Raw genomic sequence first — 27,991 nt, 5'->3', positions numbered from 1 at the left:
TCCAAATGGAGCACTTTTATTCCAAACTCCATTTGTGCAAAACAAATAAAAATGGTTTTCAAATTCAAACATTGCAAAATGACTGCAAATTAACTGAGTCTACCCACTGTTGTGTGCTTTTTATTCCTTTTTTTCCCCTCCCCAATTTAGTCCTTATGCCAATTGTTTCATACCCTCACACATTTCTGTGTGTTGTCACTGGTGCCAGTGGCTTTGGTACAGCCTCTCTAGGGGTGAAACTCTGGTGCCAGAGGCTTTGGTACAGCCTGTCTAGGGGTGAAACTCTGGTGCCAGTGGCTTTGGTACAGCCTCTCTAGGGGTGAAACTCTGGTGCCAGAGGCTTTGGTACAGCCTCTCTAGGGGTGAAACTCTGGTGCCAGTGGCTTTGGTACAGCCTCTCTAGGGGTGAAACTCTGGTGCCAGTGGCTTTGGTACAGCCACTCTAGGGGTGAAACTCTGGTGCCAGAGGCTTTGGTACAGCCTCTCTAGGGGTGAAACTCTGGTGCCAGTGGCTTTGGTACAGCCACTCTAGGGGTGGAACTCTGGTGCCAGTGGCTTTGGTACAGCCACTCTAGGGGTGAAACTCTGGTGCCAGAGGCTTTGGTACAGCCACTCTAGGGGTGAAACTCTGCCAGTGGCTTTGGTACAGCCACTATAGGGGTGGAACTCTGGTGCCAGTGGCTTTGGTACAGCCCCTCTAGGGGTGAATCTCTGGTGCCAGTGGCTTTGGTACAGCCTCTCTATGGGTGAAACTCTGGTGCCAGTGGCTTTGGTACAGCCACTATAGGGGTGAAACTCTGGTGCCAGTGGCTTTGGTACAGCCTCTCTAGGGGTGAAACTCTCAGCAGCTGACAGGGTTGTGCTGGGTGGTTGTCCGGCTTCCTGAGCAGGAGTCTCTCTCGTTCCTTCTCCTCATCATCAGACTAAGAAAAAATAGATATAAAATAATGACATAAGCATGAACACAGAAAAAACAACAACAATGAGCAGTGCAAAACCACATTTTCCTTCTATTTGCTCTCATCACTAATGTGTGCTGTAAGACTAACATCTTGAATCACAAACCAATATCAGTGCTATCTGTACTGTACTGTAACAATCTGTACTGTACTGTAACCGTCTTTACTGCACTGTAACAGTCTGTATTGGACAGGATGGGACGGGGCGGGGCAGGACTGGACTGTAACGGCATTTACTGCACTGTACTGTAACACACTGTACTGCAACAGGCTTTGCTGTACTGTACTGTAACAGACTGTACTGTACTGTACTGCACTGCAACAGTCTTTACTGCACTGCAACAGTCTTTACTGTACTGCACTGTACTGCACTGCAACAGTCTGCACTGTACTGCACTGCAACAGTCTTTACTGTACTGTACTGTACTGCACTGCAACAGTCTGCACTGTACTGCACTGCAACAGTCTGCACTGCACTGTACTGTAACAGGCTTTACTGTACTGCACTGTAACAGACTGTACTGTACTGTACTAGAGAACTGGACCTGTCTGTACTGTGTACTGTACTAGAGAACTGGACCTGTCTGTACTGTACCCGACTGTATTGTACTAGAGAACTGGACCCGTCTGTACTGTACTGTAACAGTACTCAGTGTACTGTACTCCAACATTACACTCTTTACTGTAACAGTGAATTAGAACTAATCAACTTGTCAATTATATTGACCAGTTGATTAGAGATTCATCATCTAAGATTAGAATTCTATCAGGTCAGAATCATCATGACTGGCTCCGTTTATTCACAGGCATTTATCTACATGGTCTGTCAAAACATACAGACGCCATTACAGTTACATTGCCGACAAAATAATAATTATCAACTAAATAATAAATAATTACATTCAATGCAAACATAACTGAAGTACTTACACAAGTGGACTGAAGTCCTAAACATTTGTTGAAAAGAAACTCTTCTCCGTTTACTGCTCCCTCCAGGAGTTGATGTGATTTTTGAGCGGTGATTTTTTGTCAGACACGAAGGAACATGCATTGAAGTGCATCGGCTAAGGTTGAGGAAAGTGAACGCAGAAAATATGGATGAATGTGTCACAAAATCTGATTCAGAAAATGACACAAACATTGAGCAAGGACAGGACATTCCTGACAATAACACGGAGGAACTTATGTGATGCATTTGCAACTAATGATGTGCCATATGTTTGTGAGGATGTGTTTGAAACAAAAGATGTACAGTATCACTTGACTTGGAAGTTGCTTCTCTCCACTGGTACAACAGAGTGAAGGATATGGTGTTGACAACAGGAGGAATGATTTCCAAAGTTGATCCATCCTTTTTCTACTGGCTAGATAAGGACTGTGCTGTGACTGGGGTTCTAGCCTGCCATGTGGATTACTTCACATGGGGAGGCACACAACATTTCTCCACAACAGTGATACCACAGCTCAGATCTGCATCCCATATTGGACACGAGGATTGGAACATGAAGTCCACAATGTCAGTCATTGAAAAGAGACTCGGTACAAAACAAAAGCAACCGACTTACACACAAAACTCTGTTTTGCACACAAGTTGTAAATCACAAGACTAATATTATTAAATGTTTTATGTTCTACAGTTACAAGTTTGGGAATTTGTTGCAATGCATTATTTTTGTTTGTTGAAAGACAGTGAGTTTGTTAAGTTAATACTGTATGTTTCCTGTTCTCTATGACCTGCAGTGTAAATGACATGTGTTGCACTGTGAGGGAACGGGGGGACGTTTATGAAGGGGGGACCGGAAAGGGGGGAAACCGGATGTTGTGATACTGTGCGGCAGTTCAGTTGTGAAGTTGGTATGGCGTGGTGCCGACAATAAAGTTGTGCTGAGAAACTAGTTGTTTTATTCGAGTAACAAGCCCTCCTATGAGACTCGGATCAAGTAGATCATTGAGCATTAGTGAGGACCAATTATAGGAAGGATGAAAGGATGAAAATAGGTCATCCTTAAAAAATAAATAGAAATACATTAAAGGGATGCACCTGGGACGTCACGTATCCTCAGTGATGTATCCCGAGGTCATCAGGGTTTCGGGTCTCTCAACATCATACTCCCTCACTCAGGTGACCCAGCCCGCTATACCCTCGATCAGTCCCACTATAGGGAAAGACCAGATCCGATGCTCTGGAGCTACTCTGCCAGAACTGGGAGTGAGAGGAACTGGCATGGACGGACTAGGCTCTGTGGGTTGACTCCTGTCCGGAGCCCCTCCTACGTCTCACCAGGTCCACTCCTGCTCTCACCAGGTCCAGCACCCTGTGCGTTGCACCAGTCTCCCAGCACCAGGCACGTCATTCAGGAGTGGTGGACTCTCCATCTCCAGGAGTTCTGCATGGTGGTGCTGCAGGCTCCGTTTGCGGCTTGAATGGCCCTCCTAAAGGCCTCACCGTGCGGGTTTGTTGGGCTTCCTCCTCACGGAAGACACAGCGTGTGTGTGTGTGACTGTGTGTGTGTGACTGTGTGTGTGACTGTGTGTGTGTGTGTGTGTGTGTGTGACTGTGTGCGCGTGCGTGCGTGGGATGGATGGATGTGCATGGCAGCCATGAATATGTATCAACGCATGCTGCACTGCTGGGTTAAATATCTGTCTCAAGGTCAGAGCTACAATGTCACTGTGTCAGGAATGCAGGATCGGCTTCTCTCCACCGACAGCAATATCTGCAAATACCATTGACACTTTTAAACAACTGATGAATTCATTGGGAGCTCGACCAAAAGAAATCCATCACAAATGATTTTCCCATCAGTAAAAAAAAAAGGGGGGTGGGGGGGGGTATTAATAATTCATCTAGATTCGGAGGCGATTTATCTACAGAGACGCTGGAAGTGTTGACGTTTGGGAAGGGCCGAGGAATTTACTCCTGAACATGAGGATCCGCCCGCCAAAATAAATACGGCACGCACGTGTGAGAGGGTCGCGGAGCAGGGGTTCTCTACGGTTCTTTTTCCATTATTTCCCCTATGCTGGATAAATACGATACTAATCAGTGTTGTTTTTGGCAGCAAATTTCTATTTTAGTTTAGTCATAGTCTTTGGACTGAAACTTAATTTAGTTTTAGTCACATTTTAGTCACCTGGAATGTCTTGGTGTTAGTCTAGTTTTAGTCGACTAAACGTCATAAGATTTTAGTCGACAAAATCTACAGTTGATTTAGTCAACTGAAATGTATTTTGGCGGGCCTTGATGTCCACCAAAATACATTTTGGCGGGCATCAAGAGTGTTTTTACACGACGCGTTGTGAGCTTGTAGATCGGATATTTTCAGCATGCAACCAAGTGTAAAATGACTTATACTGGATCTCTTGTCCACTAGTCTCTTCTTAACATTTTAGTCTAGTTTTTATTTGTCTACGAAATTGTCAGTATATTTAGTCTTAGTTTTAGTCATCATAGCTTACTTTTCATTTAGTTTCCATTAGTTTTTGACAGTGGAAAAAGGTAGTCTACGAACATTTTTCGTCTTAGTTTAAGTAGACGAAAACAACACCGATACTAATCATGATGATAATCCTGACACCAATGCATTGCGTGTTCAGTATGTAAATGCGACGACGACAACACCTTCTCCCTGTTGGTTAACGAGTGGCGGATGTGCGCGCGCGCCGCTCAGGGGAAGGCCTATAGGTGCCTTGGAATGGACACCCTCAGTCTCAGTCTGCAGGAAGGTAAGGCAAGGCGAGGAGGAAGGTGTGTGTGTGTTTGTCTGTGTGTGACGGAGAGCTCCCAGGAGCGCCGTATAACAGGGAAGTGTAACGGGCGGAAGAGACTGGAAAGCCTGCACGGTTTTTCCCACGCCAGACATCCGAGTCAGGAACCGTGGCAAACTCGAGCGTGACCGACCGTGCAGTGAATTTAATGAGTGTAAACAAAGTCTAGATAATAGCGAGTCATTCTGGGGGTCGACATCGCTGGAGGAGATCCGGCGAACGAGACGAGGGAGACGAGCCTATAGACAGCGCCAGCGGTCACGGGCCAGAGAGAGGGACGGAGCCCTGGTGGTACCGCACGCCAGACACAGACGGACCCAGTAGTACCGAACCAAACGCAGTACGCTGCTGTATTACACCCGTCTACAGCCCTTTGCTTAGCCCATTCTGACCCGAGATCAGATTCATACGAGGTTTCCACTGGTAAATGGTAAATGGTAAATGGTGCATTTATATAGCGCCTTTATCCAAGGCGCTTTACATAGATTGTGCATTACATTCACCCATTCATACACCGATGGCAGCGGAAACCATGCAAGGCACCAACTAGCACATCGGGAGCAATTAGGGGTTCAGTGTCTTGCTCAAGGACACTTCGACAGTAACTCTGGGGGAGCCCGGGTTCGAACTGGCAACCTTGCGGTTCCCATCCAGGCACTCTACCCCTGAGCCACCGCCGCCCCACTGGACACACACTGGTCTGATTAACCCATTCTGACCTGAGATCAGATTTATACGAGGTTTCCACTGGACACACACTGGTCTGATTAACCCATTCTGACCTGAGATCAGATTCTAAAAATGTCAGTCGTTCTTCGATTTTTCAAAAATAGGCCAAAGAAGTACAGAAGGCACCTGTGGGACCGCGCGCTTTATCCCACCTTCCTCCGATACCAATGATGAACCGTTTTAAGAAGTGAACGTCCGTCCTTTTTGTTATTTCATGTGTTTATTTTAGGGTTAGTTATAGTTTAGTATATTTTAGGATTAGGGTTTTAAGAGTTTATAATAAAAATGTGTTTTATCCGGCCATCCACGTTATTAGATAAATAAAGTCAGTTGATATTATATAACCCCCTTACAAAGAGCGGTTTCCGCCTCAGTCCTTCTACCCGGTACCTTTTGAAATGAAACGCTCTTTTACCTGGTGAAAAACACGAACCTTAGTGATCGATATACAGAAAGGAGTTCTTGATCTCCATATCAAATCAAGTGGCGTGGTCAGCAATATCCAGCATTGTTTTATTGAGTTACACAGTATGCACCTTGCACTTTTAAACAGTGCGTCTGAATATATATATATATATATGAATGGTTTCTCAAGAGTCAAACAAGCAAATTGATAAAGTTTCTATGTGACTAATTTCGGCCACCGGTCACACAGGCACACACACACACACGCATGCATGCATGCATGCATGTGCCGTGCATACACAGACACTTACACAAACCTACACGTGCAAACAAAGTATAACGTTTCAGCAGAAGCCATATCATATCATGCTGAAGTATACACCAAAACACTCACATACCTGACTTCCAACAACTAACCCATTCTGACCCGAGATCAGATTCATACGAGGTTTCCACTGGACACACACTGGTCTGATTAACCCATTCTGACCTGAGATCAGATTCTAAAAATGTCAGTCGTTCTTCGATTTTTCAAAAATAGCAGACCTACAAGCTCGTAGCGCGCCACTCGGCGGCGCACTATGAGCTTGTAGATCTGCTATTTTTCAATAGCTAAAGCATAACATGATGCTAAGACCAAAATGGGTTCCCGTTCAGAATGGGCTAAGAAGAAAAAACGAAATGTATCTTCAACAAAAACTCACAATTGACATTGATTTCAGGATGAATCTCAGTGAATAATAATGAGTCTTTAAAAAAAAAAAATATTATACTGTTCACTAATGGTTCACATTTCCATCTCAAACAGTACAGTATTCAGTGTTGCCCCGTTTCTGCACTATAGGTAAATTGGTGCCTCACTTGCTCTGTAAACACAAAATCTTGCTTTGAATCGAGTTTATCCAATTAGCTGGCAGGTGTGACATCACAAGCATGCTGAAGAAAGCCAGGAAGGGAGGAGGAAGAGCGGTGCCAGTTGAATTGAGAGATAAGCAAATGAAAAAGATGCAAATATAGGGGAAACTTATTTTGAATGTCTAAGCTAATTGGTTGCTGGAGAAAAGATGCTGATGTCGAAGTTTTGCGCGCCTGCCTGCTGCAAAGCCACCCACTCGCAAACTCACACAAAAGAGTGAGCGGAAATGTGAACGCACACACTGCATTAACATATACCTCCACTGCTTAACAATACCGACTATACACAGTTTACACACATTAGACATACTTTGTTCTTCTACTCCATTATACTTCCCCTTGCCAGCTCTACTTTGTTGTGCGCCGGGTATAAAGGGTTAAACGCTGACATTAGCACTCCAGGTATGCAGCATTTGTCCTTTTCGTGAAACCTTTTAATCTCACACCTGCCATTAAGCCCGAGACGAGTCTGCCTGCCTTGAGTCACATTTTACAGAACTGTTCAGTTGCACACCCCATTAGAGACCAGGGAGGAGCCGTGATACGTTTGGAACTCCCTGTGCTGAATCTATATGCAAGTGCGCACGCACACACACACAAACGCACACACAACACACACACACACACACACACACACACACACACACACACACACACACACACACACACCTGGCTTTCACAGTAACAAAGGAGAGAGACCGTATATGCGGTCTCTTTCAAAAAGCAAATGCACAGCTGATGATATAAAGTCAGACAAAAGAAAACAAACTAAATGGGGAGATTAGGGCTGATAATGAGCTGCAAAGGGACCAGGAGACACCTGTTTGTTTGCACATCCCTTCACAAACACCGTGCGTTAATCACCCGAGGTGCCAATGGGTTGACGCTTATTATCTCGCGTTGGAACGGCGAGGTCGGCCCGCTTTAAATACACACAGATGTCGCCACACCCGCTTCGCTTCGTTTTCCCAGTTTTAATCCATTCTGGGCAGGAACCCATTTTGGTGTTTTAAACATCATGGGCTGTATTTTGCGTGTCTTAAGTACCAGGTCTTATTCCCTAACTTGAGTAAACTAAAGCCCTGGAGGCGTGATCAATGCTCTTTGGCCACTCAGAATAGCCAAATGGCATTGATCACGCCTCCAGGTCTTTAGTTTACTCAAGTTAGGGAATAAGACCTGGTACTTAAGACACGCAAAATACAGCCCTATGTTGTAATTTAGCTATTGAAAAATAGCAAATCTACAAGCTCATAGCGCGCCACCGAGTGCGAGTGGCGTGCTACAAGCTTGTAGGTCTGCTATTTTTGAAAAATGTTTTGCAAAGCTATGAATATATACTCTTTCAGAGCGAACGTTTTTAACAACACATTTTCAGATGGGGGGGGTCAGGGGCCAATTTCATATATTTGTGGGGGTGAAATATTGAGAACCACTGATATAGAAACATGAGGTTTTTCAGAAAAAAATACATTTAATTTATTTTTATTTTAAATTTCGACGTCAGGCCTAAATGGGTTAAAGCCTGCCATTTACCGCAGCGCACGAGGGAGCTGCAGACATCCAGATGTGATGTGACGCACCTGCAGTCCATCTCCTTCCAACTCCCACCCTCAAAAAAACCCCCATCAAAAACAGACGCATGCACTGCACAAAAAAAAAAAAAGAGGCTAAAAATACACGCAGAGACAAAGCGTGCAGGGAAGACATCAAAGACGCCTTCAGTCCCAGCTCAATCTTTTCCTCTATGTGTTGTATGTATCTATGTGTAAAGTAGATCCCCCCCCCCCCCCCCATGTCCCTGTCGGAAATAAAGAGAATCCCATTACATCTTTCTTATTTTTTACAAGCCCTGTTGCCTCTCTGACGGCCCTTTCAGTGGGCCGTATAGTTACAACTTTATTTGCTGCCTCCATAAAAGGTGACTAATATAAGCTGTTATCGTATACGGCAGGTTCACCAAAACATCAATATGAGATTAAAAGCTGTGAGTGGAGAAAGGGACAAGACTTCATTAAAGTTGATGTAGAACTGGATGCACCTATCGATATACAGCAGAGACAACCAGGGGGGGGGGTCGAGAGGCACAATTTAGTTTGGGGGGGCCCTTCAACGACGCCTATTGACTTCTATTGATTTGTTATGAGATGTAACAAGCTGGAGGGGAAGCGTTATTAAGGAGAGTGAGCAGTCGCGGTCAACGCGGTGTGGGTATTGTCTTGGGATCAGACAGGACTTATATGATACAGACTTTTAACAGTGCTGTATACACACTGTACAAAAGACGGAGCCTCTCCAACAGCCTCTAATGATGGCAGAGAATACACCGCCCCCTCCACGTCCAGTAAGCACTGCAGAGAAAAGGCATTACCGCAACACACGGCTCCCCTCCTGTGATTACTACGGCTATCTCTGTGGTTCTTCTTGAGACGGTGAGACCACATCATAATAAAGAGTTGTTTTTCTGGTCTAGGTCCTCAGCTTTGAAACAACCAAAAGGCTGCTGCAGGTGAAAGAGTTCATATTAGAACAGCAAGCCGGGGCTAACACACAGCATTTCAACATGGAACGGGGCTGGCTTAGCCTCCAGCTGTGAACTCTCTTTTGTAACATGCAGAGATAATAATGGCAGCTCATAGACCAGAGGCCAACTGTGTCGAGGAAAGTTTAACGGCAAGCACTGCAAGAACACGGTACACACACTGCTGCTGCTTTGAAGTGCAATGCCCACCCACTAAACAATGTTATTCATACACAATACTTTTTCTTCTTTTTTTTTAGCAATTTAAATATTTTATTTCACGTGGGGAAGTTTACAAAAAGGTCACGTACTGCTCGAAAAGTTTAGAAATCATTCAAGTAAGAAGTGGAGAACAAAGGTCTGCAGGGTTAGGGGTCTGATGAGGATTGAAAACAAAACACAACGCATGCTCACACACACACACACACACACACACACACACACACACACTTACTTGCTTATGGCAGTCCATCGTAGTCGATGATGACTTCATATCTCCCGGGGGTAAGGGGGGGGTTTTCAGCGTCTGGTGCGCTCATGCGCCCACATGTGGCGGTTAAGACCAATAGCTGATCCGCACACTTTTCCACAAGTGGGGCAGGGGTGTGTTGAGCCTGGTAGGACAGTCCCTGCAGCTCGCTCATCCCGCTGGCTGCGTTTCTCACACACACACACACACACACACACACACACACACACACGTAAGTTTTTTGTCTTTGATATTGACATAGTGTGTGGGTCGGATGGGTCCTCAGCTAAACTGACAAACTACCGTGTTATATTTATTGTATACACTGGCAACAATTCTCCATTATTTCCTGAAGCCATCAACGGCAACTGAATTATGCTTTGTACAAAAACCCGGCACATTAAAACCGTCGATCGATACTACAAACATAATTGACACAAGGAATTTCAAACCAGACCTTGCAGATTAGATCTAAATGAAAGACAGAAATCTGATGAAAACTAAGATGGAGGATGCGGAGAGACAATGAATGCATTGGAGAGACAGCTGGTAATCACAAGCCTCGCTACTTTCATGGCTGTAGGTAGAAATGTCTATTATATAATTGTTATTATCAGGGCATGCCACCTGGCAGAGGTTTAGTTTGAGTTAGTTCAGACTTTAATTTTGCTAGAGTATGTGTGGCTGCTGGCAAAAAAGCTCTGTTGGGGTGGGTTGTCACATGGGACATGTCACGACCAGGTTTGTGTGAACACTAGTGTTAAATGTGTTGAATGACTGGCATGTATGTCACCTGACCTTATGTATGCTTGTATGAGCTTTGCTGGGCACAGGCCCCGTCTTCAAACAGAGACGCCATCAGTCATTTAAGAGGGGAGACTAGAAGCTGTCCTGAGTCTATTCCAATAGAATGGATAACACACCAGAGCACGGTGGGAGAAGATTGACATTGTTCGTGACCCGGAAGTGTATAGCCTACCATTAGATACCATTGGCAAGGCTTGGGATCATGCATGTATTTGAATTAGCTACATTTGTTTCCCGGGCTGACCTGCCCCCAGGGTTACAAACGGCTCCATCAGGAGGATGAGACTACTAGCTGGCCACTGCCACAGACACCAAGAACTCCCGGCCAAAAAGCTCGTACTGTGGGAACCAACACACGGGCATCGATCGAGAGGATGTCCCACACCTACCTACGTGGACGTACTAAAGAAGGATGCTGGCGCAGGAAGCACAAATGAGCTGGCCAGATGTATGGACAACCGAGATGACTGATGGAGGGCCAATGGAGGGCTCATCTGAGGACGACGTAGAGAGAGAGAGAGCTAAAGCGAGCGAGTTGCCGTTTCGAACGTTGCGAAGTTCGCCTAGCCCATTCGAGTTGCGACCCGATAAAGGACTGAATAGTAATGTTGCGGCGAGGGCGCTCGCCCCGGCTGCCACTCAAAGTGGCTACTGGCCAATCACAGCGCGTCCTTGCACAACCCGGATAGCTTTTCGGAGCACGCAGGTCAAGAGTCTTAATTAGTTTGAGTCAGAATAGCAGGTGTGTTGTGGTTATGAGCAATTCACACAAGAGTCTCCTATTTTGACTTTATTATGTCGAGTACCAAATGTTAGCAACATAGTAGATTTAGAAATAATATTTCTAAATATTAGAATGTGGTTTCATTGACTATGCTGTAATATTATTACAATGGTTTCGATGGAAGATTTCCCCTGCTATTGTACTTGTAATATTATCTCATAGCATGTTATCGTCTTCTGAGCTGCTACCTCTTATAATAGAATAATACTGTGATAGAAGATATAGGTGCTGCACTCACAGAGACCAAGAGAGACAGCTGCCCCCTCCATGGGTCATTGCAGAGCCGACAGAGGGTTGGTTGCCATGCGCCCACTGCAACTGCATTGGCTGAAATGGGTGAGTGAGTGGGTCTGCTCAGAATGTGCCTGCAGTCCTCTTCTACGAGTTTGAAGTTGCCGATCAAATCGAAGAATCCAAGGCAGCCACTTACTGATAAAAGAAAAGGCCTGTACTGGAAACTCCCAGCTCCACCGAAGGGCATTGAATACTAGCAAGTATAGCAACTATATGACACATGCAGGGCCATATTTTGCCCGTCTTTTACCAGGTCTCATGTCTTCAGACAAGTCATAAGAGATAAGAATTAAGATGCACATCATCGGATTCATGGAGCATCTGAAAACAGTCAACCATGCACCTCTTTAGTAAAGACGGTGGAAACGGTCTTCTTTCCGACTGTATAACTAAAGCATTATGTGGCTATAATGCCTACAAAACATCTGAAACCACAGACCGCAGTGACACAACTGCTGTCTTGGTAGCTGCATTGCCTCGCCGCAGAGCGACAGGGGGGTAGTTAGTAGATGAATGTTTCTACACTTTTACTGGCCCTACCTCCTGCAGCGAAAAGGAAGGCCCTGGTCACTCCTTGCTTCTGATAGGAACTGTATTGTTATACCAGTAAGACGCGCGGACGAGGGAAGCGAACGCAGCTCGTAAATTGCAATAACAATTAGAATAAATTACGTACTTTAAGGTTATTTGAAGTTCTCTTTTTTTTAAGATTGTTTTTAAGTAAAGTTTTGTTTTTAAGGTTTTTTTTAAAAGGTTTTTTTTAAGTTAAGTTTTGTGTGTGTGTGTGTGTGTGTGTGTGTGTGTGTGTTTTGTGCGTGATACAGCTTCGCCCTCTGGTGGTGGGCGGGTGGTGTTACAGCGGGACACACAGACAGACATGTTCTGCTAGGTCTCAGAGTTAGTGCTCACCGCGTTCGCAAACTAACGTGCGAAACTAAATGTAATTAAATGTGGGAGCAGAATACCACTGCTGGTGTGAATTTAACATGTTCAATGTCCAACCTACAAACGGGTTCCCTCCAGTCCAGTGCTTAATGATTCACGGAATGAAGACTTGGTCAAAGTGTCCTATTAGGAGTCTGTAACTCACTGCCTTACAGAGACATAGACAGAGTACAGGAATGTACTGCATGAGCCAAGCTGATATACAGTAAGCTGTGATATAAATAATACAGAGAAGGTATATAGAATGACTACTTCTCATTATGGAACTGTGTGCAAATCTTCAACTGAAAAACATCCAACGAGTCTAATTAAGACCATCTGCTATACCAAGAGGCCTGTCTGTAGCTTTTCTTCTGCTGCTACTGGTGGCGAATGCGTGGGGTTGAGCTCATGAGGTATGTTGCCAGGGAGACGTACAGAGGAAAGATGGCATCCGCCCACGAGAACTTTGAAATCAGGAAAGCAGGGCTTCTTCATTCACTCAGATTACCCATGAGTTGCACCCATGATGCGGTCGTGTATTTCTCAATTGGGGTACACGTACCCATACTGTGCTGTGGGTTCGTGAGTGAAAGTGGCAAATGGGGAAGTGTGTTTGTACCCCTATTTAATTATAAACCTGCCGATATGTACAGTAATCAAAATGAAACTGTTATAGAACTATAGTACTTATTATTTGGCGTTATGCCGTTTCATTTACATCAAAACTGGACTTGCTAAAGTGTTACGGCCACAGTGTTCAAATGAAACTTCACTAGGGAGTAGGCATTTACTGGAGGCACTAATTGCAACACTACAGTTCTTATTTGTAATGTCATATTCTTCACCAGGTGGTTTATCATTCTTTCATAGCATTCATAAATTAATGAATAAGCTAAATACGGTAATAGTTTGTATTGTCCCCTCAGGGGTATTCTTCTTTAAAGTCTATTCGAACAGCAAAAACACAAAAAACACAACACTACAAAATTATAGAAATGAAGAAGTAGCCAGCACACAATACATGTGGACGGATGGGTTTCGACCCATGCTCAGCACTGAGGAGCGCCTATCAGGTATTGTACTTCTTCATTTCTATTGCATTATGGAGCCCTGCACCAAAAGACTTTCATCTGATCTGGAGAGGGCCTTTATATTTTCTCTCAACACAACACAATAACCAAGACAATACATGAAGCCACCAGCATACACAAAACACATCAGCAAGGCAGTTTGATTAGTGCAGCAAAGGCTGAATGGACAAAACTCCTACTAAAACAAACTTTTTGTTGGACACGGACAATATAGTGACGAAACATGGATTCAGAAATCAGGGAAAGTTTGAGAACAACTTTTGCAAGAGTGCGTCTACTGTGTGGGGGTGGGATTAGGCTGCCTGGAAATAAAATGCCACCATTTGCCACATTACAAATCTGCTTCAAGCAGAGCAATGTACAGTAAACGCAGAGATGTCTGGGGATGTAGAAGTAAAAGTGGATGTACAGAGTATACAGAAGATGGGAGGCTCGCACTGATTTTTATTTACAAATCCATTCCTGGCGAACCTCCCTCTTGCTTATCTTCTCTCTTGAACTTGAATTACTGAAAATACAATGCCTGTTCCCAGGCCACTTCAGGATGTGCTATTCCCAAAGTCCGAACAGAACCCGGAGAGAACATTGTAACCCTCAATATGAATTATGGTGAAATCTACCATGTATTTGACCATTTTACTGTTAAAACGTATAATATAAGCCATGGCCTCCCTTGCAAAATAGATCCTGGATCTCAATGGAACAAACCTGGTAAAAGGGGTAACCACTTAAGGCCTATACACCCTACACTCCTACAGTATACTTTGATGTATGACTAATAGCTGTGTGATGTGATTTGAGATTGTAGATCTGCTACAGTACTTTCACAAGTACCGGTTACCCCGGTCCCCAGGGACCAAGTCCACCACATTTCTCGTTTGTTATTTTTGAGTGGTGCTCCATTACATGTTTTTCTGTGTAGGTCTGTCTGTCTGTTTGTCTGTATGAGCACGGAAGGTACCATCACCATACCACTGGATGGCACTGTTGAGCAGTGTCTCACACACACACACACGCGCGCACACACGCACGCACACACGCACACAGTAGTACAGCACCACTCAGTTCAGATGGGTCTGATTTTCTTTGTCAGTCCTCACAATTATGTATTTATGCCCCAAAGGACATGCCCAAATGATTAGGTGTGCCAGGATACTCCAATACTAATTCCAGGTCAAGTGTTAGCTGTGCTGTTTTGTAACTTATGCAGACTGTTATCCGGATGGAAGACTGGATGATTGGGAGAGACCTCAGAGCGACAAGGACTTTTTCTTATTGAAATTTGACTTGACATTTAACAATTCGTCCCTGAACATACTGGCAGATACTTCTCTAGATGACAGAGTGCTGTGTTAAAGGTCGGGTCATCTTGAATTCGTCTCCTCACATCAAATGCATCCATTTGCATAGTCTCATACAGTTACTAGGTTGTATTTTCAAAATGTATTTAATACCCTGAATACAACTCTATATACTCCTGTACAGGATCTCCTCACTGTTCAGCAAAAACTCCTTGAAGACCCTAACCGGAGCCCTCGTACAAGGTTTCTTCGACTATGCATGCACCTCCTGGTACCACAGCACCTCAAAAGGCCCTTAAAACAAGGCTCCAGACTTCCCAAAACAAACTGGTCAGGCTACTACATTGGCCTGACTCCCCGAACCCACCTCACCCCTGCCCACTCTGACAGGCTGGAATGGCTTAGGGTCGACGACAGAGTACAGCACCTTGCAATGGGTCTGGTCCACAAGATTCGAAGAACGACGACCAATAAATTGAAGTTCTTTTCATCCTGTCTCCTCTCGCATTATGTTATTTACCTTCACCCTAGACGAAGGTGCGTAACAACTTCCTTAATGTCAACGAAGTCCACACCCACAACACCAGAGGGAGTTCTACAAACCATGTGCAACCCCAGATTCGACACAAACAAGGGACTAAATTAATTTCGCTCCTATGCCACCAAAATGTGGAACGCCCTACCAACAGTCATTAAGACATGCGAATCCCTTGACTCCTTCAAAACTGCTCTCAAAGGGCACCTACGGACGGCTGCAATTCAAAACTGGCCCCCTTAAAATCTGAATCCCCCACCGACCCCTGTTCCCCTCACTGTATATGTTTATTTTCCCTTTTTACCTCCTATGATGATTTCCTTTCGACTATAATAGTTGTGTATATTCGTACGTCTCTAAATGTTTTGATTAATTGAAAATGGTGGGCCCTATTGTAAACAAGTGTAATGCTTTATGGTGTCGTCCACTCACTTTTAACAGTTTTTGTATTGAGTTGTACTTTAAATGTACTGTAATTCTGCAAACTGTTAATAAATCAATCAATCAATTAAAAAGAGCGCCGAATCTGACGTCACTTTCAGTAGAGGGCGGCAGTCCACAGGTTCATGTATTTTTTTATTTGCATTGAAATCCCCATTTTTTTATGTCGCTTCATATAAGAACTGTGCTTGAAAAATAAACGGATCAGATACAGTCAATTTCTGGAGAAAATGGAATTAATGTGGCCACAAAAGCCTTGAAACTACAAGTGTATGTATGTGTATAATGTCGCTGCTAGTCACACCCAGCTGTCAACACATTGCGTTCCTGATATTCCTCGTTGGCGTAAGCTCAGCTGGCAGTGACTCGGCTCGTAGTAACCACGAAACATTAAATATCCATACAATTAAATAAAAACGTAATTAACATGTCAGTTTCTGTTGTGCGACGGGCAGCTGCAGCCACCCCGCCTACCCTGGAAATGTAGTCTCTGGGTTGTTAGACTCTTTTATAGCGCTTATTGCGTTACTCTTTGGGTATATTTGTACATTTCCACCTTCAGTCGATACTTCATATCCATATGAGTAAAAGGGCCGGGATGGTCGGTTTATTTTTCAAACTGTTCTTATAGACGAGGTCAGGACTTCGGTGCTTTATATCTGTCCTTGTCCCTTAAATTCCCATATATGGAGATAGATGTAAGGGCACCAAAATGTTTTACTTTTGACAACCTATGTTTACTCTATTGGATACCCTTTGTAATAATGTCAAAAGCAATAAATACATATTAAAGAAAGTAAATAGAAAATAGGACTTAAAACGGTGCTATTTTCTTCTAGATTCTCACAAATCAATACATTATTCACTTTGAAAAAAGACAAACGGAGCACTGCAGCAGGTACGCCAGGTATAGGAACCCAGAACTCTTCAGTAGGGAATTGCAGAGATCAAAACGGCAGCTCTTCCGATAGCAAAAACGACTATATTATCCAAACAAAATGAAAAGCATTCAAATATTCTTAACCGAGAGAGTGCAGAGAGATATGGAGAGTCGTAGCTTTAAATAATAAAAACTCCACTCAAATCCCCTTTGGTTCAGATGTTTGAGGCAATCACAGGTCTCTTCTAACTGATACAGGGACATGGTTAGTAGTACCTAGAGTACATTATACTGTACGGCTGATAAAAATGTTTAACGTTTAATGTTTAACGGAGGCCGATTCTACAAATGTCTTCTATCCTAGCGGCTTTCTTAAAAACGTATGTCGATATTAATGCTGGGCCGTTATCGGCGTTAACTGCTGCGTTAACGCGAGAATATTATCGCGCGTCAAAAAAATTATCGCCGTTAATCTATTCTCAAAGTTGGGTCTGGGAGCTGGGTCTGCATTGACTGCATAAAGCGAGCAAGCTATGAATTTCACTTTGATAGTTTTACCTGGCCGAATTACTCTGTGGAAGGGAGAAGTCCTAACCTAACAGGGACAAGGTGAAATAAATTACTCTGAGAGCGGGGCGGTAACAAATCCTAACCTAACAGGACACGGGTGAAATTAATGAACAGTGCGGCGTGCCACATCAAACGTCAGCATGCAGGACTCTGTGAATCCGGGTTTGCTTCAGGGGAAATTTCTTTACAAGAAGCTTCCCAATGGAAACCTCGACAAGAACAAGGTGGTTTGCACCCTGTGCAAAGCAGAAATGGCTTATTGTAGGAGTTCTTCAAGTCTGAAGTATCACCTAACGCACAAGCATCCCTTTGCGTTGGTTGATGATAGCGAAGCTGCCGGGCCAAGCACTAATATGGCTCCGGGGAAAAGTGTTCGTCAAACTACAATGTTGGAGTGCAACCGTGGCAAGCCCGTCAGCCCAACTCTATCAGCCAAGCTAACTAACCTCCTAGCTCAGTGGATTGCCATCAACTGCCGGCCTATCAGTGTGGTTGAAGATGATGGGCTCGAGCTTCTTCTCCAGGCGGCCACAGGCGACCCATCTTACAAACTACCTGCGAGACGAACTATCACACGGAGAATCCATGACCAGTACGCCGCAGAGAAAGCTGCGAAAGATGAAAAGTTGGCCGGGGCGGCGTGTGTAGCACTGACTGGGGACCATTGGACATCTGTCAAAAACGACAACTACCTTGGCGTTACTGTACACCTCATCGATGTCAGCTGGGAACTTCACTCGTTCGCCTTAGGTACGTTATGTAATTTAAATTAATTTACCACGGTGAAGTTGGTCTCGGGCTGGATACCCAGCCATCCTGGCTGAATATCCAACCTGAAAACAACCCCACCGCGGCATGTAATATCGCTAATTCAGCCTAACATTTACACAGCTTTAGCTAACGTCATCAGGGATCGATTGATTTATTTTACCACCAGCCAACATTATACGTTTGCTAGCTAGCCCCAACAACGCCAGCCTGCTAATTGCAAGTTTCCTATTAATATTTAATAGCTAACTTATTCTGATCTACTTTGTCTCTCCTAACGTCAGGTGTGATTAAAACGGAGGAGCGTCACTTTGCAGAAGCGTGTGCCAGACAGTTTCTCGACGTCGCTAATCAGTGGGGCATAGCTGAAAAAATCACCACCATTGGAACCGACAGCGCTCCCAACATGATAGCAGCAGGGAGAATACTACCATTTGAGCACTTGCCCTGCGTTGCTCATCTTGTACAGAGGGCCGTTGTAATGTCACTTCGGGATGGTGGTTTTGATGGTGTACTTGCCAAGTGTCGAAAAGTGGTCGGACATTTCAAACACAGTCCGGCTAACTCAGACGAGCTGAATGCCCAGCAAGCATCCCTTGAACAAGACCAGGAGTCACTCGTGCAAGACGTTCCAACACGCTGGAATTCAACCCTAGCGATGATCGCACGTTTGAGGCGCAACAGAGACGCTGTGCACGCAACGCTGGCTCAGCAGACCCACAAGCTGGCCCTCCCAACACATGCTGAATATGAGAAGTTGGCAAAGCTGGAGAAACTGCTGGAGCCATGCAAGTAAGTGTGTGTTGTGCTGTGCTCTGTGTGTGTGTGTGTGTGTGTGTGTGTGTGTGTGCGCACTGCTCTGTGTGTGTGTGTGTGTGCACTGCTCTGTGTGTGTGTGCACTGCTCTGTCTGTGTGTGTGTGTGTGTGTGTGTGTGTGTGTGTGTGTGTGTGTGTGTGTGTGTGTGTGTGTGTGTGTGTGTGTGTGTGTGTGTGTGTGTGTGTGCACTGCTCTGTGTGTGCACTGCGTGTGTGTGTGTGGCTGGCTGGCTGCTGTGACATTGTGGCGTCGTTTTTGGTGTCAATTCACCCCTCTTAATGTGTGTGTGTAGGTACGTCACGGAGCTCCTTGGTGGGGAAAAATATGTCTCCTGCTCTGTCGTTTTACCTGCCCTGTGTCATCTCCTGCGAGCAATGAAGATCTCTGATGATGATCCTGCCTACATTGTGCGTTTCAAGACTGCCTTCATCAAAGACCTCAACCAGCGGAGGGAGAAAACAAACCTGGAATGGCTGAAGGTATGTGACACTGACCAGAAGATAACTGTATTGTCTGACCATTATAGACTGTTAAGCCAGTAGATTGATAAATGGATAGATGAATGAGTCATGAAGAAATATGGAGAATATGAAAGTTAAATTTTCTTCTATCCATCAATCTTTTTTTTTTTCATCAAAAGGTGGCCACTGCTCTGGACCCACGCTTCAAAGATCTCAAATGCCTGCCCAAAGCAGAGAGGGAGCCAGTGTGGGGAAAGCTGAGTGACTTGGTGAGGGCAGAAGAACCTGCTCTGCAGCCGCCCAGGGAGGAGAACCCTGAGCCACCTCAAAAGAAGACAGCCCTACTGCTGATGGGATCAGAGTCAGAGTCAGAAGACGAGATACCAGTAGTAGACAATGTTGTAGAGAGGTACAAGGTAGAGCCCAGTGCCAGTTTAGATCAGTGTCCACTGAAGTGGTGGTCAGAGCACACTGCTGTTTATGGTAAGATGGCCCACATTGCCCAGAAGTACTTGGGGACTCCTGCCACAACTGTCCCATGCGAGAGACTGTTCTCTTTAGCAGGCCACATTGTACAGAAAAAGAGATCTAGTTTGTCACCAGACAATGTGAACAAGCTGGTGTGTCTGAGTGACTGGTGGAAGAAGGAGAGGTAGAGGTTGGACTCAAGTCATGTCACAAAGCTACTGACTGTAATACAGTTTAATTAATGTCATATCCCAGAAAAGGGGGTTGTTCTTGCACCCACTGTTTCAAATTGCCTGTATGGTAACATGTTTATGGTTATTCGTGTTTAACTGAATAAACAATGTATAACACACGTACATCGTATTGAACATTATTATATTTTTATTACCAATTATGATAGGGCTCCTGGTCTAATGGGCCACGTGGCCCGTTCAAGGATTTACTTCTGGTCATTATTTAGGTAGCGCACACATATTTTCAATGCCTTCGGCAGAGTTCAAATGAGCCATTTTAATCTAGATTAATCTAGATTAACTCCAGAATTGCAGTGAGATTAATCTAGATTAAAATAATTAATCTATGCCCACCACTAGTCGATATATATATTAGTGGTCGTTTATCGTATTCAAAAATCATTTATTTTCTTTCCAGCAACCCCCAGAAGCAAAGATTTAAAGAGTAAAAATGTTTACACGATTTTTTTTTAAATAGCTTAGTGTGTCTACAAGCTCATAGCAAGGCAGGAGAAAAAACACTTTAATTATAGAATTGGCTCATTTGAATTCAAAATTGAAATTACCTAATTGTCTACATGTAACAAACGTCAAAGACTATATCAGAAGGCACTGAATCACAACGAATTGTTTCGTGTCAAAATGTATGTATACGTACTGTAGGGCTGCAACTAACGATTATTTTCATAATCGATTCATCTGCCCATTATTTAAACGATTAATCGGATTATGACACTTATTCAGCTATCACCTTAAAAATATTGTAAGGGAAGAGAGATGGATCACTCCTCTTTAGTTTAGTTACACTTAAAACGCAAAAAAAAAAACGATTAATCGATTACTAAATTAGTTTACAACTAATTGAATAATTGATTTGATTACGATTAATCGTTGCATCCCTAACATACTGTCAGTACAGTATCAGATCATGAGGTGCACACGGAAAAAAAACATTTGGATGGCACCAAAATGCTGAACAACAACAGACAAATAGGGATCATTTCCACTGTCGGACCATTAGCCCATTCTGACCTGAGATCAGATTCTAAAAATGTCTTCTACATCCTGACAGTTTTCTGAAAAGGCTATGTTTCTATGTCAGTCGTTCTTCGATAAAAAAAAAATTGCAGACCTACAAGCTCGTGGCGCGCCATAAGCTTGTAGATCTGCTATTTTTCAATAGCAAAAGGGGTCTCCGCCTAAAATGGGTTAGGCAGCTGAACAGGCAGTGAACCCAGTCTCACAAGTCATCCCATTGCACTGGTACAACCACCTTATGGCTATGGATATACTCCTATCCTTGACATTTCATACATATTTGATATCTGCTGCTATCATGATGTATTTTATTCACACAAGAGACTGCGGCGCTCTGCCTTTGTTTTGAGTACACTTTTTAATGTATATTATATATTGTTTGTTTCGATATTTTTTCCCCCCTCTACTTGTAGATTGTCTTTTTTATTTTAAAATGTATTGAGCTTCTTACTGTAGTCAGTGGGTATGATTTAACAGATGTCGTGTCTCTCTGTCATTGTAAATTGTCCTGCATTTGTTGAAGCTGCGCAACATTACATTTTATGCCTCTTGGCCAGTTCACACGTACATAAAAGATACTCAAATTATCATGGTGGATTTTCCGGGGTTAAAAAAAGAAAAGAAAATACATATATTATTTAAATGTATCCGCAAATCGTGTGTAACGTGTACAAAACTCACTCACTTTAAGTCACTTACACATGCAAATAAGTACAAGAAGTGGGAATTGGCAGAACGACTATATGGACCAATTAATAATATACACAGAGTCGTCTCTACCTGGAGGGGGAAAGGTTGAAAAATATATATAATGACAAGTAGTCGTGAAGTTGCAGTGCCAGTGGTGATAATAACAGTTAGACTTACCGTCTCGTGTCGCGTTATTGTTCTCCCGGGGCCCGCCGCCGCAGTCGCCGTACCGAAGGAATTACTTCAACCGGATTATCACACACCACCCAGCCCTGCACACACACACACACACCTGTCTGTCAGAACCAGACGAGGGGCCAGTAATTAAGAGTTTAAACAACACTCACAGGGTGTATTCTGCCATCACTTCATACGGAACTCGGACCATTTTATTGTGTAGAGAAGAAAGAACCGTAGCCCAAAATGACCACATTTGTGCTATACGGTTCTTTCTTCTTTGGTATCAAGCCTCATCTGAACATCTCTGGGAAAGCTTGTAAGGACAATCCCCATGTGTAGTCTCTCGTGAGCTGGTTCACCACTGCAATGCAACAGGATTGCGTCAGTATTTCTCTATATGGGGCTGTTGAACAGCGGACAGCCACAATACATCGCTGCTGTTGGGCAGAAACCTTGCGTGTTCAAAAACCCGTTAATTTCAGTGGATCCAACGCATGTATAGATCTGCATGTATAGATCTGCTAGTTTCACAATAGTGAATCTATAGCAGATCTACATGCACAACTCCAGACATTGTAGTGGGAGCATTTACTTAAAAAGTTGAAATATATGGAGAACAGATACAAGGATTCTTCCCGGCAGCAATGATATGCAAAGTCTGTTACCAATAAATTATAAACTGACCCCAAAGAATTATAATGATAACTTGCAATAGACGATGATTCATCCAGACAGCTCTTGCTCGGGCCAGTTCTTTCTCCCTGCTGTGCTCACATGAAAATGTACAGCTCGGCTGACTAAATCAAATGTCTTTCACTCTTCTTAAGTACCACAAACATCTAGCATTGACAAGGCTCTTCAACCTCAATTTCCAGGTCACATTTTGATAGACAACTCCAGACTCAGAGAGCAATGAAACAATGATGAGTGTCTTGTTTCTGGGGGGCGTAGATTTGGCAAAAATAGCATATCTACAAGCTCACAAAAAGGCAATTCTTTGTGAGCTTTTAGATCTGCTATTTTCTACAAAGCGGTAAAATGTAACTAATTTGCTGCCGTTTTCTTTTGAGGAGAAAGCCTGGTAATTAGGTTAGAAAATGTGGTAATGCAATGTCCCTATGTCCCTACAACCTATGTCCATATGTCACAACCTATGTCCCTATGTTTAGAGTACCAGTAGGGGCAAAAGTGGCGCTGTTGTGCTAGAAACAGAGAGAGAGAGATAGTGTTGCACTGTTGCCTGCTAATTACACAGAGAGAGAGAGAGAGCGAGAGAGAGGGGTGTCTGCTAAATGCTAATTCCCCCACACAGTAACTCTGTCATTTCTCGACCGTTTCAGGCACGGGACGGCTAGCCGGAACAGGGCTGGCAGGTTAAAATGAACCTGTGGCTTCCTGTGAGGTTAGGTTTGTGTTTTGGGTAATTAAGAGGTTTGCAAAATTGTTGATTAATTGACATTGGGGTTAGGTTAGGGTTTGAGGTTTTGATTGATTGATTGATTGATTGAAATATTAATTTTTAAGTTTTCAGAATTACAGTACATTTCAAGACTGTTAACTGTGAGTGGACGACCAAATAAAGCATTACACTCGTTTACAAGAGGGTCCACCTTGTTCAATTCATCAAAACATTTAGAGACGTACAAATAGACACTTCTATATAGCCAAAGAACAGAACAGGAATTCATCATAAAGGAGGTAAAAAGGGAAAAGAAACATACAGTATACAGTGAGGGGGGAAAAGGGTGGGTGGGGGGGGAGGGGATTCAGATTTCACGGGGGCCAGTTTCGAATTGCAGCCCTTTGATAGGTTGCCCCAGTCTAATGACAGTCGGACTGTTTTAAACAGGCGAAAAACAAAACCACAACCACTGTCCACTATATCACCACTTTTAACCACTTCTGGCATCCCCATATAGGCTTGACCGTGACGTAGGCAACAAAAAATTACATTTGGGAAATCTTGGAATTGGAAGGGTCTCATGCTCACCCTCCTTGTATCGATGCACAAACTGGTAAAATATGATTTGTCTTTTTGAAGGAAGGAATCAAACAGGTATAGGCAGGTTGGCAGCTCCTCCTATCCATATTAATGGCTTAATTCAGTCAGTGATTTCCCAAATCCAACGTGCACAGTCTGCCACCCCAACCATGCATGCACGCACGCGCGCGCGCGCACACACACACACGCACGCACGCACACAAAATTACAACACAAGCGCCAATTAATGTAAAACACACAGGCTGCGTCCGAAATCATTCCCTATGCCCCATATAGTGCACTACTTTGAGGTTCCGCCATTTTGTTATAGTGTCCGAATATGTAGTGAGCATTTTTGCACCCTAACGTAGTGGACTGAAGTATCCCACAATGCACCGGAAATTGTAGGGAGCATCCATAGAGTATTAAAAGGATAGAGACTAAACTAACGCGAAGCTCCGCCCCCTCTGCTATTCATGTCAGTGGAAGTTGCTCAGTGGCGTTTTGAAGCACCCGGAAGGCTGCCGGAAGTACCGTCTTTTCGCTGATTCAGCATTTCACCGAGGTGCACTCTGGGTGCACTTCCGCATTTGGACACCAAAATTTGGTGTCCAAATGCGGAAGTGCACCCAGAGTGCACCTGGGCTTTACATTGGGCGCTCGGTTGCACGGGGTTTCCTCGTCAAGAATCCACGGGTCCGCCTGCAGTCCTTCCTCTTACCACTAGGGACCAGCGCTTCAACATTGGAGTGCATAGCTGGCCCCTTGGGAGCATCCGATGGTCACTACAAAAACACAGCGAAGCAAATCTGCCCCATAATGCATTGCGCAAGCTCGCTCTTGAGCGCACATGCACGCGTTTGCGCACGTGCGCTGCTTCTGCATGCATGCGCTCATTGCGCTCCAACTCAGAAGAGGCAGAAGTTGAACGAGCGAAAGAAATCAACACAAATGTACTTTTTAAACTTTCGTTTTCCCCTCTTTTCTTCCCTGGCGGATCTCGAAGCTACAGATCTCGAGACAAATGATCTGTGCATTTATTTGAAATTGTTTTATTTTATTTATAATAAATCTACTCGTTTGCAATAGTATTACTAATCTGATTAATTGTATCACCCAGGCCCAGCGCATGACGTTAGGAGAGCTGCTGTTGCTTGCTGTAGAATATATTTGTGAGATTCTTTATCACAAACGTAGGCTAAATACATGCATGTGACTGTGAGACACATATTAATTGTGTCCGAACATATGTTTTATTAATATTCATTCATTCCTGCCATGAATATGCTATCTAACATTATTTCATTGAATTGCAATAAATGCATTAAAACTTCATTGTGTAGGCAGTCATTTATTGGACTGCTGTTTCTGTTAACACCAAACGTCCGTATTGTGAGAAGAGCTTGTAGATCGGCTACTTTTGGTAATTCTTTACCAAAAGTACCCAAGTAAAAGTATACAAGCTCACAACACGGACGTCGCGCGTTGCTTAGATCGGCTATTTTTGCCGTATCCCCCCCGCCCCAGGATTAGCGGGGGTTCATGTGGTTAAGATTAAATCATGCTGCTGATATTTTCATATATTGTCAAGGTTGTGCACTGTTTTCCCATAACAATGGGCCTATGATTATTATCAATAAATTAATATTAGACTATATCCATTATCCTAAAAAACCTTTTTATCATAGATATATAGGCCTAAATGCCTGCAAACATATTTTCATTAACCTATTTTTTCCTTTATTCATTCATGAATTTAAAAATAACTTTACAAACTGTCCTTGCAGGGAGGTGACAGCCAGACTTATTTGATACAGTCTGTTCCTAGCGGAAATTCAGCAGCAGCGTTTTGATTGGTTTCTTGTAGTCAGTTGATTCTTCATATCCAAATGAGTGAAATGGCCGGGATGATTTGTTTATTTTTCAAACAGTTCTTAACTTCTTTATGAGGCGATCTGAAAAAACCTAATGGGGATTTCATGCAAATAAAAAGTACATGAACCCGCGGAACTACAGCGCCCTCTATCGATATTGACGTCAGAGTCGGTGCTCCCCATACAGGGAGTATTGTCCGAAATCATCACTATAGAGTCCACTAGAATCTGGATCCCCGTATGGGGGATAGGGAGTAGGGAACAACCCTAGCAATTCGGACGCAGCCACAGAGTTGAGCAACTCTAATAATATTATGCTTGCTAGCTAAACCATGAGCCAAAACACAGCACAGGTGTCTGCCATCTGGAATCACGAAATGAATCCCCCATGCATGTTGCCTGCACCCATAGCAGTGAAGCTAAAAAAAGATACAACAAACTGCTAAAAGAAACCGTGAATTCAAGCAGTCTGAATAAAGTTATAAATATTATAAATAATAAGACACTTATTGGTGCCTATTATTACAAGCGGACTTACCACAAACGAGGGGCAGGGGAGCCATGCATGCGTCAGCAGAGCAGACTGTCTGTGGGGGGGTATATGGCCCACCCTGGTCAGCAGGTGCATAGCGCAGCGCGCCAATGCATAAAATAAACAAACACAGAAAAACAAGTCCCCGTGGATAGATCAACTGTGATAGAGTGAAAATAGCTTGTGGTAATAAATAGATAACATTTCTGATTTCTATGCTACACTGACACTAGTAGTACTATTGTCAGTGTAGGATTAATTACATTAATTAAAATTAATGAAGCTGAAGTTCATTTTGGGTACATTACTCTTATAGCTAAGTGTGATAAAAGAGTAATGTTTTTACTTCGCATGACAAATTACCCATTAAAAAACAAGAAATTATCACATAGTGATATTTGTCAGGTGAAAGAAGCACTGCCGGTTTCTTCATTTAGTAAACAAACGCTCCTCTCAACCAGCTGGTCTCAATCATTACATAACATTGGGTGTCTCTAAAGATTTCTGTTACCGGCTTCCTGTTACCCGTTTCCTGGTCATGTGAGCGGAGTAACCAATACATGACAGCAGCGTGTGTGGCAAAAACATAACATTTGGAATATCTTTTTTAAACATTAACAACACAAATATTGTGGGGGTTCTTGGCACAAAATAGTCAGATGGTGGTCCACAGCGAAATATACATCAGTTTGGGGGTCCTTGACATGAAAAGGTTTGAGAACCACTGATATAAATCATGCATAATTATAAGTTAGTTCTTTGCATTGTGCACTTTAATGTCTTCCTTTGCATGAACATTTTGCCAATTTGATGATAAAATGTACAGCTTTTGTAACTTTTTGTCATCAGTTTCCTAGAGTGCAAGTAAGTGAAAGTAGTCAAAATATGAGATGGATGGTTCATAACATAAGCCTGTGCTGTTTGCAAAACAGACCACAGCAGTCTGGTTCCATATATAGTAGACTATCATGCTGGTTGAGCTGGCTTCGGCTTTATTAATTCTAAATTCTCTTTCCCAGGATGATTTATGTTTCCAGTCCGGCCTGGTTACTTGATTAAATGAACAAAAGCAGTGAATAGAAATATCATATCTATCAAAAATGTACTAATTACACACCGAAATGAACCAGCCCAGTGTGGCCTTGTTACAATTTAGGCATAAAGCAGACGCTCTTGTGATTAGAGTTCCCGTCCTGAGACTGGAAGATCGGACTCGGGGGTTCGGTCCCCAAACGAGTCACCCCAGATACTATATAAAAATGGTACCCATCTGCCTCCCAGCTTATGGCACTGCTGGATGGTACAGTATAAGTCCCTGCGACCTGCAAACGTCATGTCCAGGCCATGGGGGATGTACTGTACTTTAGTTTACTTTTGACTGAAATGACTAGTATCCAATGGAAATCAAACAGGAAATCAAACAGTGCATGACCCACCGTGCAGAAACTCAGATGACACCAATAAGGATCTGCGGGCGGTTTGTATTAATCCTCTCATATTGCTTTGTATGGTTTGTACAGTACACCTATAGTGACTAGTAACATAGCCCCCC

At 43.6% G+C, this 27,991-nt stretch overlaps 1 protein-coding gene across 1 annotated transcript; it reads left to right on the top strand.

Moving 5' to 3' along the window:
* The first annotated feature begins 17,452 nt into the window (after positions 1-17,452).
* On the top strand, positions 17,453-20,194 carry LOC308322634 (E3 SUMO-protein ligase ZBED1-like). The gene is made up of 4 exons (XM_080774017.1): positions 17,453-18,146; positions 18,449-18,956; positions 19,275-19,461; positions 19,623-20,194. Exons 1-4 carry the CDS (start codon positions 17,537-17,539, stop codon positions 20,097-20,099), a joined length of 1,782 nt encoding a protein of 593 aa, XP_080630143.1. The 5' UTR covers positions 17,453-17,536; the 3' UTR covers positions 20,100-20,194.
* Positions 20,195-27,991: the final 7,797 nt, after the last annotated feature.

Source organism: Protomyctophum bolini, assembly GCF_963924005.1.
Source record: "Protomyctophum bolini genome assembly, chromosome: 10".
Lineage (NCBI taxonomy): Eukaryota > Metazoa > Chordata > Actinopteri > Myctophiformes > Myctophidae > Protomyctophum > Protomyctophum bolini.
This window is presented reverse-complemented; position numbering and strand designations above follow the sequence as displayed.